The 14,650-nt window shown below is 44.4% G+C and overlaps 4 protein-coding genes across 5 annotated transcripts; 2 read left to right on the top strand and 2 right to left on the bottom strand.

Moving 5' to 3' along the window:
• Window positions 1–816: 816 nt before the first annotated feature.
• Window positions 817–3,158, bottom strand: aatf (apoptosis antagonizing transcription factor). The gene has a single exon (XM_058073208.2). The coding sequence runs from the start codon at window positions 3,084–3,086 to the stop codon at window positions 1,554–1,556; it is 1,533 nt and encodes a 510-aa protein (XP_057929191.2). The 5' UTR covers window positions 3,087–3,158; the 3' UTR covers window positions 817–1,553.
• A 165-nt stretch (window positions 3,159–3,323) lies between these two features.
• Window positions 3,324–4,747, top strand: magoh (mago homolog, exon junction complex subunit). The gene is made up of 5 exons (XM_058073213.2): window positions 3,324–3,546; window positions 3,877–3,935; window positions 4,129–4,239; window positions 4,385–4,467; window positions 4,539–4,747. The coding sequence occupies exons 1-5, from the start codon at window positions 3,456–3,458 to the stop codon at window positions 4,636–4,638; spliced, it is 444 nt and encodes a 147-aa protein (XP_057929196.1). The 5' UTR covers window positions 3,324–3,455; the 3' UTR covers window positions 4,639–4,747.
• cpt2 (carnitine palmitoyltransferase 2) lies at window positions 3,808–7,990 on the bottom strand. The gene is made up of 5 exons (XM_058073207.2): window positions 7,476–7,990; window positions 7,237–7,317; window positions 7,054–7,160; window positions 5,593–6,894; window positions 3,808–5,453 (listed from the first exon to the last, which is right to left on the bottom strand). Exons 1-5 carry the CDS (start codon window positions 7,658–7,660, stop codon window positions 5,125–5,127), a joined length of 2,004 nt encoding a protein of 667 aa, XP_057929190.2. The 5' UTR covers window positions 7,661–7,990; the 3' UTR covers window positions 3,808–5,124.
• Window positions 7,991–8,538: 548 nt separating this feature from the next.
• Window positions 8,539–12,627, top strand: scp2b (sterol carrier protein 2b). Of its 2 annotated transcripts, none has more exons than XM_058073216.2 (5): window positions 8,539–8,701; window positions 9,273–9,363; window positions 9,433–9,562; window positions 9,646–9,725; window positions 11,772–12,627. In XM_058073216.2, the coding sequence occupies exons 1-5, from the start codon at window positions 8,679–8,681 to the stop codon at window positions 11,865–11,867; spliced, it is 420 nt and encodes a 139-aa protein (XP_057929199.2). In that variant the 5' UTR covers window positions 8,539–8,678; the 3' UTR covers window positions 11,868–12,627. The 2 variants fall into 2 exon arrangements, with proteins under 2 accessions (XP_057929199.2, XP_057929198.2); XM_058073215.2 differs by lacking the exon at window positions 8,539–8,701 and adding an exon at window positions 8,819–8,978.
• The last annotated feature ends 2,023 nt before the right edge of the window (window positions 12,628–14,650 follow it).

Below are 14,650 nucleotides of genomic sequence, written 5' to 3' on the forward strand. Positions count from 1 at the left end.
GAGTCATGGGAGAAAGTTTTATGGTCAGATGAGACCAAAATAGAACTTTTTGGTCATAATTCCAATAAGCGTGTTTGGAGGAAGAAGAATGAAGAGTACAATCCGAAGAACACCATCCCTACTGTGAAGCATGGGGGTGGTAGCATCATGCTTTGGGGGTGTTTTTCTGCACATGGGACAGGACGAGTGCACTGCATTAAAGAGAGGATGACTGGGGCCGTGTATTGTGAGATTTTGGGGAACAACCTCCTTCCCTCTGTCAGAGCATTGAAGATGGGTCGTGGCTGGGTCTTCCAACACGACAACGACCCGAAGCACACAGCCAGGAAAACCAAGGAGTGGCTCCGTAAGAAGCATATCAAGGTTCTAGCATGGCCCAGCCAGTCTCCAGACCTGAACCCAATCGAAAATCTTTGGAGGGAGCTCAAACTCCGTGTTTCTCAGCGACAGCCCAGAAACCTGACTGATCTAGAGAAGATCTGTGTGGAGGAGTGGGCCAAGATCCCTCCTGCAGTGTGTGCAAACCTGGTGAAAAACTACAGGAAACGTTTGACCTCTGTAATAGCAAACAAAGGCTACTGTACCAAATATTAACATTCATTTTCTCAGGTGTTCAAATACTTATTTGCAGCTGTATCACACAAATAAATTGTTAAAAAATCATGCATTGTGATTTCTGGATTTTTCTTTTTAGTTTATCTCTCTCACAGTGGACATGCACCTACGATGAAAATTTCAGACCCCTCCATGATTTCTAAGTGGGAGAAATAGCAAAATAGCAGGGTGTTCAAATACTTATTTTCTTCACTGTATATCACAGTAAAAGTATCAGTGTAATTCTAATAAAGGCACGCCAATACACTGACTCCTTTAAAAAAAAAAAAGTAAATAATTAAATAAACACGCTCACGAAGGTTCTACTATGTTTCTTATGGGAACAATATATCCGGTTAAAGTTCGTCAGGGTCAAAGTCAGACATTCTATAACAAAATGACACTAACCAAGCGACCGCTGTATTTACGTACTTTTCCAAGTTTCTTCTTCTATTACCGACAGCATGTTTGTATTACTCCAATTACTGTCATAGGCATCTCCACTGATTGAGGCTGAGCAAGTGAGGTCGTACCAGATGTGTACATGCATGCGCAGTATGACGATGTCATGTTATGTTATGTTATGTTACAGGATTTTGCTGTGACAACAGTGACAATTCAGGAAGTACACAATCCCCACACGTACGTATGTGTAATCAAGGCATGTGTATTAAAATGTCTTTTTTTTCAAGCAATATAGTGACACAGAAGCACAAAGTCAAACTGTATTTGTTGATTGTTTTATATTGTTTGCGCGTCTCAATTAGTTTCCTGCTCAAAACAACAACTCGCACAGTACTGTAGTTTTCAGTAATAACATTTATCCTCCAAAATACAACTTGATTCCTCATTGTGTACATGTCCAACAAGCATGTTTGTGATTGTGTGTTAAAGTTCACACACATGACAGGAGCAGACGTGTCCTGTGTACTCTGAAAGAGAGAGTGACCCAGTCTCCTTCACTGTCGGGCCAAGGCGTTGCCACCAAAGAGGCCTCTGTAGAGTTCGCTGCGGGCCTCGTCGTTCATGGAGCTGTGGTCCATGGGTGCCATGAAGTTGAGCAGCTTGGCATGCACGTGGAAGCGCACCTTGCGACCTTTGCTGGCCTTGGTGTCCACCTTCTTCTTCATCTTACTGCGCAGCTTCTGGATCTGCAGCCACTGGCGGCCTGCTGCCACCTGGTTGTTGGGGTCAACGGTGCTGGTCTTGCGCTCGATGAGCTCTCTGAGCAGCTGATGGTAGAAGTCATCGTCATCAAAGATGTCCTCGTTCACATCCTTGAGATGAGGGTTCGCTTTCAGTGATGCTGCCTCCTCTCCCTGTGGAGTGACGGTGGCTGAGGCGTCTCTCTTGCCAAGAACATGGTACTCGGAGCGTCGTGTCTGAGTGCGCCGCACCAGTCGCTCGTTGTCCATAAGAACATGCTCCACTTGCGTGACAATGTTCCGCTCAAACGCCGCAAAGCTGCCGCTCTTGCCCGTGCTCAGTCTGGTTTTGTCGTGCCACTTCTGCAACGTGGCGTTGCGATACGGCTGGAAGGCGGCAAAACGTTTGGCTGCCAACTGTGGGTAATCAGCCATGTCCAGTTTGCGTTTGGCGGGTCTGCCTTTTTCATCACCAATATCATCATCATCATCACAGTCATCCCCCAGCAGGCCAGTCCTGGTGTCAGAGTTCTGCTCGAGCAGCTTATCGTGAAGCTCTAGCAGAGACCTCTGAAGAGCCTTCAGGGCCTTGTGTGTGTTCTTCACTGCCCCCGCCAGCGCTGTCCCACCCCTTCTTTTGAATTCAGGGAACGTTTCAGGCTGCGGAAGCTGGTTAGCACTCACCAAAACTTTCTGGATCTTAATGCGGCCCTCCAGCAGCTGGTCCCAGAGAGCCAGCTGGTTCCTCACTGCCTTCCCTTTCTCCACCTCCTCGGACACCTTCTCTTTGGAGAAAGTGGCGATGGCCACCTCGTCAGCTTCCACCTCCTCATCATCATCCTCATCCTCATCCAACTCCTCCTCACTGTCATCCTCTTCGCTCACTCCCAGGTCATCCATGCCCCCCGTCAGTTTGTGGAAGTCAACTTCTTGAGGAAATGTAGCATCAGGACCATCACTTTCTTTCTCCTCTTCATCATCTTCCTGCTCCTCCTCTTCGTCGTCTTCCTCCTCTAACTCTTCAATACTACTCTTATCATCTTCGTCAAAATCCTCCTCTTCTTCATTATCATCGTCGTCGTCGTCGTCCTCTTCCTCCATGTCCATAAGCAGCTGTTTGCGGGAGACGGCCTTCCCTGAGTACCTGCCGTCAGTCTCGGCTAGCGTGATCGTGTTCCGTCTCCGCAAGGCGCTGAGGCCGACCGCCGCCTCATCGAGGAGCTCGTCTTCGATGAAAGTGTCACTGACTTTGGCTTTAGTAGCCTCATCGCCATCGTCCTCTGGATCGGCGAACTTCGGAAGCGGGTTAAGGAGATGCTGGAGCTCCTCGGAGAAGTAATTCGCCATTGGGAAACAGTCAACGCGTGCGGCTTCTTGCGGCGCTCTGGTGATGACGTCATTGGGATGCGACCCATAAAGTGTTAGGGAAAACTGATTTTGTATTTTTGTCTTAAGGAAAAGCTTTGTCTTTTAAGATGTATAGTTTTTATTCTATCTATAATGTGTTGTGTTGGTTTAAAATGTATCCATTTAATCAAGCGATATCTAGTTAAATGAGTTAAATGCTAAGTCACGTCTCAGAAGTACCTACCAGGTAAACATCAGGGCAACACAATTCCTGTCTTAGTGACTCGCAGACTCCGCCTCGTAGCAGTCGTTAGCTTGGTTGTGTCGGCGGGCTTTAGCGGAAAAGGGAACATTTTAAGAAAAGAAAAGATGTCGAGTAGTGACTTCTATTTAAGGTATTATGTTGGACACAAAGGAAAATTTGGACACGAGTTCCTGGAGTTTGAATTTAGACCTGATGGTAAGCCTTATGTTTGTTTTTGCGCCGTGAATGGAAGCTACTATCGCTAGCTGGCTAATGTCTAGCTTAGGCTAGCTTAGGCCTCAGCCATTCGAAACATACTGCTAACTGTCAATTGTTTTTATTTTTATTGTTCGCATCTATTAAGGTTGATTTTTAGTTAAAATGAACACAAATCTGAACTCTAACGAATGACAATGTGATATCTCTTAAGTTTCCAATGCAATCTCAGTAGAGGCGCCATGTGGTTTACAGCTTCCGTAAGAGGGCGTTCTGCCATTCATTTATTCATTAATTCCTCATAGTTGATACAGTGATTGCTTCTTGCAGGTAAACTCAGGTATGCAAACAACAGCAACTACAAGAATGACGTCATGATCAGAAAGGAGGTAACTATGCATTATGATAACTAACACAGGTAGTCAACTAGTTCATTGTTTCAACTCGAGGTGGTTAAAGTTGAAAGTCCTAACACAATGTGAGTTCTTTGAGATTCTTATTCACCAGTGATTTCTGATGTATGATGTGAAAGCTGAGTATGTGTTAAATGCAAGTTCATTGTTTTTCCGTTGACCATGGCAGGCATACGTGCACAAGAGTGTGATGGAGGAGCTGAAGAGAATCATCGACGACAGCGAGATCACAAAAGAAGACGACGCACTATGGCCGCCTCCAGACCGAGTGGGCAGACAGGTTTGTTTTTATTTCACCTTTGGCTTGATTGTGATGAACCAGTGACTGCTGCTTCCTTCGATAACATTAATGTGCTCCTGCATGTCTATGCTGTGATGCCAACGTATAAAGCTTTTGTGTCTGAAAATTATGTTTGGCTTCTAAGGAATTGGAGATTGTCATCGGCGATGAGCACATCTCCTTCACAACTTCCAAAATTGGTTCTTTGATTGATGTCAACCAGTCCAAGTGAGTAGTTCGTCTTAAGCAGAAAATGTAGAAATAACTTGCCTTAACTACATGTATTCATTTTTTCCCAGGGATCCTGAGGGGCTGCGTGTGTTTTATTACCTTGTGCAGGACCTCAAATGTCTCGTCTTCAGTCTCATCGGCCTACACTTCAAGATCAAGCCAATCTAATTTTTTTTAAGTGCTTTAACTGATCTTTTTGTTGTACCACCGCATTTGTACATTTGCTCTCTTTATTTTTTTTGCTTCCCTTTTAAATAAAGTTTGAGAATACAGCGTGTGTTATTGAAAAGGAAACCAAGTAATGCTTTTATACACTGAATATCTTTTGAAATCATTATCGCACATCCCACTCCCATACTTAAGTCTACTGCGTTTAATCACTTATACAAACAGATGATATGTATTATTGACACACATTTAACGACATGATTCTGGAGAAGAAAAATGTTTCTGATAAGGCATTACATGCTATCAACCTTAGCCATGTGACCAAGATCTCACGCATGTAACATGGACCAGTGTGACTTTTGCATTTTTTCACTCGCACATGGTGAAACGCTTGGAGTTGATGTTCAGTTGGACATGTTTTAAGCCCAGAATTTGACTGCATTGTGACTGAATGCATCAGAAAAGGTTCTTCATGACAAGCAAACCTCAGCTCAGCGACTTTCCCTCCACAACGGAGAAAATGTCCTCCAGAGATTTGAGCACACACTCAAGAAAGTGGTGCACATCCCGAGCTGGGTAGCTGCTAACGTTGCAGCCTATCCAGTCGTCATGAACGCCGTAGCCCACGCCAAACCCATCTGGTACCACTGGGGCAAAGCCTCCAATGCTGACGGCGGGACTGGTGAGGGTGCTGGTGGATAGGATGTTGTGGTTGATGGCAGCATAGGCGGGGTCAGTGTACAGGCTATGCAGAGGCTGACCTTTGGACATAGCCAGGTAACGCAGGGCAAACAGATGGCGGTCAAAACCCTGACCTGGACACAGAAACAGGAAAGTTAGGATTCAGACCCTTGTTGTGACCTAAACATTGACCTGTGAGAGCTGATGCTTTCAAAAGTCACATCCTAATATAATAGAAGTACAGTCAAAATGGAGGAAGAAGGTAGCACACACCCATAGCGGCCTCCTTGGTGAGCTGCCCGTGATATTTCGAGCACTGGTCGAGCATGGCTTGCATCTCCGCCACGCTGTGCTTCCCTGCCTCATGAACAAAGGCATGTGAACATCGTTTGGTAAAGGCAGAGGCAGGACGGATGGTCTCCGTGCGTCCGTGTTTGAAGGCGGCTGTGCTGCAGGACTCGTAGGTGGCAACCGTCTGGCCGTACTGCCTCAGGAAGCCCATTTGAAAGGCCAGCTGGGCGATGGCATCCGGACTCAGCTTGCTCTTCTTCAGCTGCTCCTTGCCGCCACTTTTGAACTGCATGGCGTCGATGGTGAGCTTGGACACGGCTGAGTCAAAGTTAGCTTTGGCCTTCTGGATGCCATCTTTCAGTTCACTGTCCAGCTTGAAGTTCAGACGGCGCACAGCAGATGCAGAATCGGCGGCAGGGGCAGAGCCCGGGTGCACCAGTGGCTTCTTTGTGGTGTCTTTGAAGATTTCATTCAGGAAGCGGAGCACTGCCACGCCATCCCCCCATGAGTGCTCAAAGTTGATGGCAGTTTGTCCGTCCTGAGCTATGATGATGCTGAAGGACTTGTCGTACCAGCGGTTGCAGCCGTCTCCATGCAGCATGTTATGTGACACATGCACAGGATCGCTGAGGCTTACGTCATCCAGGCACAGACAGAAAATGGCGCTGTCAACAGTCCGCAAATCCTCTGCGTTCCCGGCAGCTATCAGCTTGTCTCGAAGGCTCGCCCACACATCCCTGTTCTCACTGGTCAGCACTCCGAGAGGGAAGGCCGGTGCTGGCGTTGTGTCAGACAAAATGTACTTCAAGTGGGATTGTATCTCAGTGGGTGCCACCAAATTGCCGTCGTGGTCCACAATGTCAAACACGTACATGTTGCCTTTCCTCATCACAAGCAGGTGTCGCCCTTTATTGTCGGTGAAAAGCTCGTCACGTCCTCGCTTGGGAATGCGGCTGGAGTTGAAGAGGCGGAAGTACTGTGACATGTCCAGTGGGTAGGCGTTGACCATGAAGGCGCCGTACCAGGACAGGGAGGAGGGCACCCAGCGAATTAGCTTCTTGAAGGCATCTGTGTCACTCTTTGCCGGGTTGAGGTGGAAAACTTCCGGCTCCAGCAGTCCAGCTCGGAGCGTTTTCATGAAACGCACAGCCGAGCACACAATGTTACTTGCTCGCACTAGCTGGTTGTTGTACTCGCTTTTGGGGTCGGGATTGAATGACATGAAGGGATTAAAGTTTAGCACCACTGACTCACGTGCAGACAGGTACATGTCGAACCACGGACCTGCAGGAAGACACAACAATAAGCTTTGACTGGAAATCACATATGGAAATCACAAATGGAGCTTGGAAATACTTTAACTACACATTCACATAGGTTGAATAATAATATTAACTGCCATTAAAGCAGCAAATGTCATAATTTAGAAAATGATCAATTCACCGGAAATGTAGCTGGTATGATTATTGCTTTTGTCCTGAGCCACCAGATCCTCTTGCAAGCTTTTACCCTCTCCAGTCAAAAAGTCTTGAGCCAGTTTTTCTGTGGTTCTGGGGGACAAAAACATGTAATAGATTCAAAAAAACACAAAGAAAGTTATGGAAAGAGTTTTTTTTAATTACTTACTGAAAGTGATCGTCGTCTAAAAGAGGCTTTTGAGCGGCTAAATACCTCCTGATGGTGTCCTCTAGCTTTGGGATACGCAACCTGGACAAATGAATAATAATAGTCTAATAGATTAGGTCGTATTGCTGTAGTATAAATCAAACACCGCCCCTGGCGGTCATTTGGGTGGACATCACCTGCGCACTTTGACCTGCATTCGTCTGAGATTATATAGTTCACCTTGTTTAAACTTTTCTTACCTGGGTAAACTCTTCTGATAGTGCATGCTTGGCACAATGCTTTTTTGCAAGTATTCTGACGATGAAGACTCATTTTTGCTGCTGTAGTTTCGTTTCGTAAATCCCAATGAAGTCACTCTGGAATGAACAAACCCAGCAGGTTTCCTCAAAGACGCCAAACTTTGCATCGACAGTAGCTTGGCCATGACTGGTGAACAAAGTGAAGCTTTGATGAACAACCTCGCAGGACAAACAACGAGTTGGAAAACAGCTGTCAGCTGCAGCTAACAAGCAGCTAGCTGACGTTAGGAACCGGTTGCTGCTTCCGTAGCCTACTTGCTAACAAACGGCTTGCTTTGTTCTCTTTTTATATTTTAACGAAATGTTGACCCGCACAGAAAACCTTACCTGCGTTTAGCATTTAAAGTCATATAATTTTAAACACATTCGAAAAAAAATGAATTAAAGTCAGGAAGTAAAACGATCGGGTGTGTCATGTGACCTTTGTACACACACGTCATTTGTGGAAGACCAAGACCAGTAGGGTGAACCCCAATATGGGCGGGGTCAAAGTGTCCGCAAAACAACCTCAAAAGACATTATCCTTATTCTCACTGTTACTTTTTATGTGATTAATATTCGCCAAAGAAAAATATCTATGATCGGTTACATGAAAAAACGTGTCTGTTGTTTTTTCAGTCATTATTTTATTTAATTTGCAATATACACGCCAATACACGCCAAGTGATTAGCGCGCAGGCCACACAGCTAGGAGACCCTTGTTCGATTCCACCCTCGGCCATCTCTGTGTTGAGTTTGCATGGTCTCCCCGTGCATTGGTGGGTTTTCTCCGGGGACACCGGCTTCCTCCCACAAAAAAAATAATAACGACTGACATTTCTTGAAGGACCCATAAAAACGTAACATTTTATCAGTATGACTTAAAATGCATATAATAAAGAAGTATTTTGAGGCTACCATAGGGCAAGAGAACATCATTTTATTATACTATGGACAGCGTGGGTGTAGTGCAACAATGTAAGAGTAGAACCTGACGTTTGAAGTTTGCGAGTTTTATGCTAAGAGATCACTCTGGCATCGATACATCGAGTCTGAAGTTCAGCAGGTCTCGTGAGGGAGAAACCAATAGCAAAGTTCAGCGACACCTTGCAAGTCTTTAGAACCTTCACGAGCAATTTTCTGTGCCTTTAGCACGGCTATAACATGCCCGAAATATTCACACCAAGGTACGGACACAATGTTCCTGAAAGTGTCGATAAACGGCTTTCATTAGGTAACGAGGTAAAGTTAACATTAGCTAATGTTAACAGTTGTCGCAGACACGGTTTGAGAGAGCACTCTGATATTGACACATCGAGTCTGAAGTTCAGGAGGGGAGAACCGGAAGTGCGCTTAGCAAAAAAAACAGCAAAGTTCAGCGACACCTTGCAGCTCTTTACAACCTACAGGAGCTTTTTTTGTTCCTTTAGCGCGCCAAAAAATGCCTGAAATAAACCCACCAAGGTACGATCACGAATCTTGCTAGACGCGTCGATAAACGGCACATATTAGTGAGGTCACATTAAGTTAGCATTAGCTAATGTTATCAGTTGTCACGCTCGTGCTGTTCAAATTGTGTTATATGCTTGCTCATCGCTTGTACGTTCAGTGATGGAATGTGAACATTTGTAAGAGTGTAAGCCTTCCACCATGTTGGCGATTAGTGACGATGAAAAATTCCCTTATTTCCACATGCTAATGTGATCAGGTATGGATGACAACTTGTCTCATTGATGCTACGCTTATTATACTATGAAGGATTCAGGCCGTGTGGAGCAGCGCCAGTGATGGACTGGAAGGGTTCAAGGCTCACGCTGTGTTCCAGGAGATCAACAAGATGCTCCAGGAGGTGATGACATGACTTCTTGCTAATGCTAATGTTCTCATGTGTCTCTCAGTACCTGTGCTTTTTTAACAGGAAGGAGAAAAGCTTGTCAAGAAGATCGGGGGCGTGTTTGCCTTCAAAGTGAAGGACGGTCCAAATGGACAGGAGGCTACTTGGTTTGTGGACGTGAAGAACGGCAGCGGTTGTGTGCACAATGACACAGGTTAGGGCATTCGCTCCTTGGGTCAATCACAACCTTTTGACTTCATCAATCATTAACCCATCATCATGTTGTGTGCCTGTCAGCTAAGAAAGCCGATTGCACCATCTCCATGTCTGACTCTGACTTATTGGCCTTGTTGACGGGAAAGATGAACCCTCAGACGGTGAGCATTCATAGAGTCAACTTTCACAAACAATGTAAGAAAGAAAACCAACACACATGCTAACTTCAGCAGCCTGTAGATCCAAACTCTATTCACTTGACACAGTTACTGTACTTAAAACATTTTTTTCTAAAACAACCATCATCAATGTTGCCCCTCATTTTTCAAGTATACAGAAAAACATAATTTGGACATCTGTGAGAAGCGTCAGACTTGCACACTGCAGCACCCGTCCGAAACTTTCGAACTTCTATTAATTTTGTATATATTACATTATCTAATTTGACTTTCTTTGTTTTAAAGCAGCCTGTTGTGGTGCTAATTCATCCTGGAAATGTACTCGAAATGCCATTTTTGTTGTATATGTTTAATTTTGTCTATATAAAAATTCAAATTAGCTCTTAACTGACTTTTCGGCCCCTTCAACAACACAAACTCTGTAACACTCCCTATATCCGGTACATCCGGCCAGCACAACGGTGTCACAATCTGCGCCCTTAGGAAGTAAGTTCATAGTGTACATAGTATACATACCGTATTTAAGCGAGAGTACAGAAGTGTGCAAATTGAAATGCACCCTCCTCAGGCTGGAATTACTGCGCCCTCTGCTGGTGGCTAAGAAGTGTGGAAAGCTCATTGCTTGAACTCATAGTGACTTAACATTGTTGATAGGAACGCTAGATGAATTAAATCCCACATGATTGACAGGATACTCAATTAAACATCACTCCATCCCAGTGTTTCACATACATTTGCTTATTTGTGGTGGACCACCACAAATATATTTGGTGTTACCTGGTCACCCTCGTTTAACTCATCTGGTCTGGTAGAACAGGAGGGATCAGGGTTGACAACTAAGTAATCAGACCCCAGACCCCATATAATGAACTTTTGGCGACCGACATGAAAGCACATATTGCTCTAATAACGCTCACAGGCGGGTCAACTTGTTTGAGACATTAAATAAAAATGACAAAGAAGCTACAGAAGAAAGTTTGTTGGTAATTGTAAACATTGGTTTTGCGTTTCTTGTTTTTGTACTCACTTTTTCCTAATCCCCTATGAGCTTTCCATAAGGTGGACTGAGTATTGAAAAACTGTCAAAGTAGTACTTAAAGGGATAGTTTGGATATTTTGCCATGAATTTGTATGACATCTCTATCAGAAGCGGTGACTTTCTCCCACTTTGTCCTGTGAACCAAGGACAAAGTGCTTGGTTTCGCATCTCAAAACAAAATGCGTTCAAAAGTGTAAACCATTTGCATCACAAAACCACTGTCCACGAAAAAGCCAGACCTCACAATTAATCTGCATCTGTAAACACTGCGAGGACGATTTTGTTCCTTTACACCCAAGACAGAGGAATAAACAGGTTTTGAAGAGTTCTGGTACCAGGTATGAACTAGCTCTGCTAATTAGATGCTACCTATATATTGCACTCGGAACAAGCTATCAAAAATCAGTTACTGTGCTGCAAATCATCAACTGTCATATTACCAGTAAAGCCACCACATAATGGAACATTACATTACATGACTGTTGTTATTGTCATCACTTGTTTCATAGTCAGACATGTTTACTTTCACTATCCCAGCAGTAAACACTGTCAAACACTGTCACTGTTGGTGTACTACACTGCTGATGGGGATGTCATACAACTTCATGTCCAAAAATCCTAACTATCCCGTTAAGGACAAGTTGCTTTATCTATTTAGGTCAGAAAATAGTCTGTGTCAAGATGAATATGCCCCCTGAAAAAACTCTGTAATCACTTAGTCATGCCTGCCCCTATTTTTTGACAAGTTATTTTTAGTACGAGCAGAACAAGTTGATGGTGACGCAGAGGAAGGAGAAATAAAAGTCTTAGTGTAAAATGTCGAAATGGTTTGATTGACAGGCGTCCAGCTCCAACACACTTCCCATAAGCTGTTGTCCCACTTTCCGACCCGAGTTAATCTCTCACGGTAACTCCGGGAGCCAGCAGCGTGTGCACGGCGGCCCGGTACGGCCCAAACTGACATCTTCTCTCTCTCTCCTGACGGGCAGGCCTTCTTCCAGGGCAAGCTGAAGATCACAGGCAACATGGGCCTGGCCATGAAGCTCCAGAATCTTCAGCTGCAGCCCGCCAAGGCCAAGCTGTAAAGCAAAGCTGACCCTGGAAGGACTCAAAGGTGAACTCTGTGGAGAAGTAGAAACACATGTTTTCTATTAGCCTCTGATACTAAGTTCAGTCTAATTTCAACATTTCATTGACATGCCTTGTAAGAGGACACGTCAGCTGTTCATTAAACTTTTGTGACTTTTAACAATCACTGATGATGATAACAATAATGATATAAAGGTTGTGCTAGTAGTGTGTTGGCCATGTTAGCGCCCGACGGAAGCTTTCAGACTGCCACGCTGTACTTGTGCTTGTAGCGTCCAGCAGCAAATGTGTTTACTGGCGCTGACCCACTTTCTACTGCAGCTTTCAGTCAGCTCCACCTTTTCTGTGCTCACTCTGGGATTACTGTTATTGTAGCCTGCAGGGATACTTTGGATTTATGTCATCTCCCACACAGATCTGTGTGTGTTGAACACAGGCCACAGTTGAATTTGGAGCATGTTGACATTTGCTGTGTTTATAACACCAGCGGGACCACAATGCTATCACTTTCTTCAATGTATGACTTTGAAAGTGTCATTTCCAGGTTCTCCACTAGGCAGCGCCACCACATTCTACTGTAGCCACTAATGCCTCTAGTACACTGTGGTGGTCTCTAATGTGGTTTTGATTATTGTAGGAAGATATCCTAACGACTAATTTACCAGCTGATCATCCCTCTCATCATTATCTGTTGATACGTGCCTCTAGTTACCGTGACGACCAGCTGCAGATTTCAATAAATGTTTTTAAGATTGACTTTGGACTTTTTTTTTTTAAGATAAATGGAAATTTCAACAGCAAAATAACAAATTTCCACAAACATCACAACATGAGTGTGTAAATTTCACTACAAAATTTAATAAGGTTTAAGACTCACTGTGGACCAAAAAGGTGACTATCACAGCTGGACCACTGCCTTTTTATGTATGAAAGATGCAACCAATCCAATGTAGGTCAATGTAAATTATGTGCCAAGGGCCAATTAAAAATGAGCGATGGGCTGAATACATGCTAACCACGAAGCCACAGTATGGCCCAGGTTAATGACCAGTCCATGGTGCACTGCCACTCACCCAAAGTCAGGTGGGATAGGCTCCAGCATACCCCGACAACCCTTGTCAGGACAAGCAGCATAGAAAATGGATGTATATTGCAATCTATTAATAATTGCTACCACGTTACACCCTTCTGTACTATGTGGGTATGTGACCGGTCCTGTCTCCAACCACTGATACAAGTCGACTGTATGACTGACAAAATGCCTCACTCTGTTCATGCCAGTGTTCTATAAACTAAAGTGCAAAGGTGCTAAAACCAATGCACAGTGAAGTCTCTTCCTACATGCCCTGACGGCAGGAGCCAAGGAAAACATACCTGATTTGAAATGCTAGAAAAATTGCTAATATCTATTCATTTACCCGTACTGTAGAGACTGAACTTGAAGCTGAAACCAAGCTTCTCCCGCCCTCCCGACAGTTCCCTACATCCCCCCCAGTGGGGGCCCGCCCCACTATTTAAGAGGCACTGACGTAGGCTGACAATCAGTATATGTTATTGTGCTTGAATAACACAGAACAATGTTTATAATAAGAGCAAAACTAAATGGTTGCTGGCAAGCAAAGATGATAAATGGTCATGCCTTTGCAAGCCTCAAGTGCAGACAATGTTGTGTAACTTCCTGTGTTATGTAACATACAAGTGATTGTTTGGAGGTCAGCATAGGAACAATAACAACAAGGAGCAGTTTCAATCAACCTGTCAAAATGATTACAAAGAAGTCGATAACGTTTACGTCACATCATTTAACGTGTGTTCCGTGCATGGAACCCTCAAACAGAGAGCAGGCCCTCCAGCACCAAATCATGAGAAGCAACACTTGGTGCATTTGTGTCACGATCAGAGTTAGACACCACAACTGCACGTGGCAAGTGTGACAGCCGCTAGCTTGCACTTAGCTTAGCATTGCAACAAGATACTGTAAAAAGAAAGCAGATGTCCGTTATAGCAAGAACCGCGCAACAGCTGCTGTCCACATGTCCACTTATGACAAAAGTCATGAAGTACGTGCTGACATGAAGGCAGACCTCCTCAAGGCCAAACCATCCTAATGTTTGTCTCGGCGAAAAAAAATATATATATTGCACTCCTGTCCTGTAGATGGCAGTAATCAATTTGGAGTCGCCAATTAACCTAACATGCAGGTTTTTGGAATACATTCATCCATTCATTCTCTACCGCTTATCCTCAAGAGGGTCGCGGGGGGTGCTGGAGCTTATCCCAGCTGTCTTCGGGGGAGAGGCGGGGTACACCATGGACTGGTCGACAGCCAATCACAGGGCACATATAGACAAACAACCATTCACACTCACATTCATCCCTATGGACAATTTGGAGTCGCCAATTAACCTAGCATGTTTTTGGAATGTGGGAAAAAGCCGGAGCCCACGCATGCACGGGCAGAACATAAAAACTCCACACAGAGATGCCCAAACCGAGATTTGAAATCAGGTCTTCCCGATCTCCTGACTATGAGGCCAACATGCTAATAACTATTGTACCACCATTGAAGAAAAACTAAAACAAAAAAAAAGAAACTGCAGTAGAGAAAAAATATAACAGCAGGAAAAACATTAAAAATACTAGGAGAATAAAGTTATAATAGCCAGGAAAAAACTGGTTATCTTTCAAGAAAGTCCAAATTTTACAAAAATAATATAAAGAAGCGGCTCCGGGTACTCCGGTTTCCTCCCACATTCCAAAAACATGCTAGGTTAATTGG

Source organism: Doryrhamphus excisus, linkage group LG4 (assembly GCF_037039965.1).
Source record: "Doryrhamphus excisus strain RoL-2023G ecotype Guam linkage group LG4, RoL_Dexc_Guam_v1.1, whole genome shotgun sequence".
In the NCBI taxonomy this organism is placed as follows: domain Eukaryota; kingdom Metazoa; phylum Chordata; class Actinopteri; order Syngnathiformes; family Syngnathidae; genus Doryrhamphus; species Doryrhamphus excisus.

What these genes read in the sequence shown, in the direction of transcription:
- magoh (XM_058073213.2), top strand. Translation starts at nt 3,456, where the DNA reads ATGTCGAGTAGTGACTTCTATTTAAGGTATTATGTTGGACACAAAGGA. An exon ending in ACGTCATGATCAGAAAGGAG is followed by an intron (nt 3,936 to 4,128) that starts GTAACTATGCAT and finishes TGACCATGGCAG; the next exon opens with GCATACGTGCACAAGAGTGT. An exon ending in ATTGATGTCAACCAGTCCAA is followed by an intron (nt 4,468 to 4,538) that starts GTGAGTAGTTCG and finishes ATTTTTTCCCAG; the next exon opens with GGATCCTGAGGGGCTGCGTG.
- aatf (XM_058073208.2), bottom strand. Translation starts at nt 3,086, where the DNA reads ATGGCGAATTACTTCTCCGAGGAGCTCCAGCATCTCCTTAACCCGCTT.
- scp2b (XM_058073216.2), top strand. Translation starts at nt 8,679, where the DNA reads ATGCCCGAAATATTCACACCAAG. An exon ending in TCAACAAGATGCTCCAGGAG is followed by an intron (nt 9,364 to 9,432) that starts GTGATGACATGA and finishes CTTTTTTAACAG; the next exon opens with GAAGGAGAAAAGCTTGTCAA. An exon ending in GAAAGATGAACCCTCAGACG is followed by an intron (nt 9,726 to 11,771) that starts GTGAGCATTCAT and finishes CCTGACGGGCAG; the next exon opens with GCCTTCTTCCAGGGCAAGCT.
- cpt2 (XM_058073207.2), bottom strand. Translation starts at nt 7,660, where the DNA reads ATGGCCAAGCTACTGTCGATGCAAAGTTTGGCGTCTTTGAGGAAACCT. An exon ending in TATCAGAAGAGTTTACCCAG is followed by an intron (nt 7,318 to 7,475) that starts GTAAGAAAAGTT and finishes TCATTTGTCCAG; the next exon opens with GTTGCGTATCCCAAAGCTAG. An exon ending in TTAGACGACGATCACTTTCA is followed by an intron (nt 7,161 to 7,236) that starts GTAAGTAATTAA and finishes TTTGTCCCCCAG; the next exon opens with AACCACAGAAAAACTGGCTC.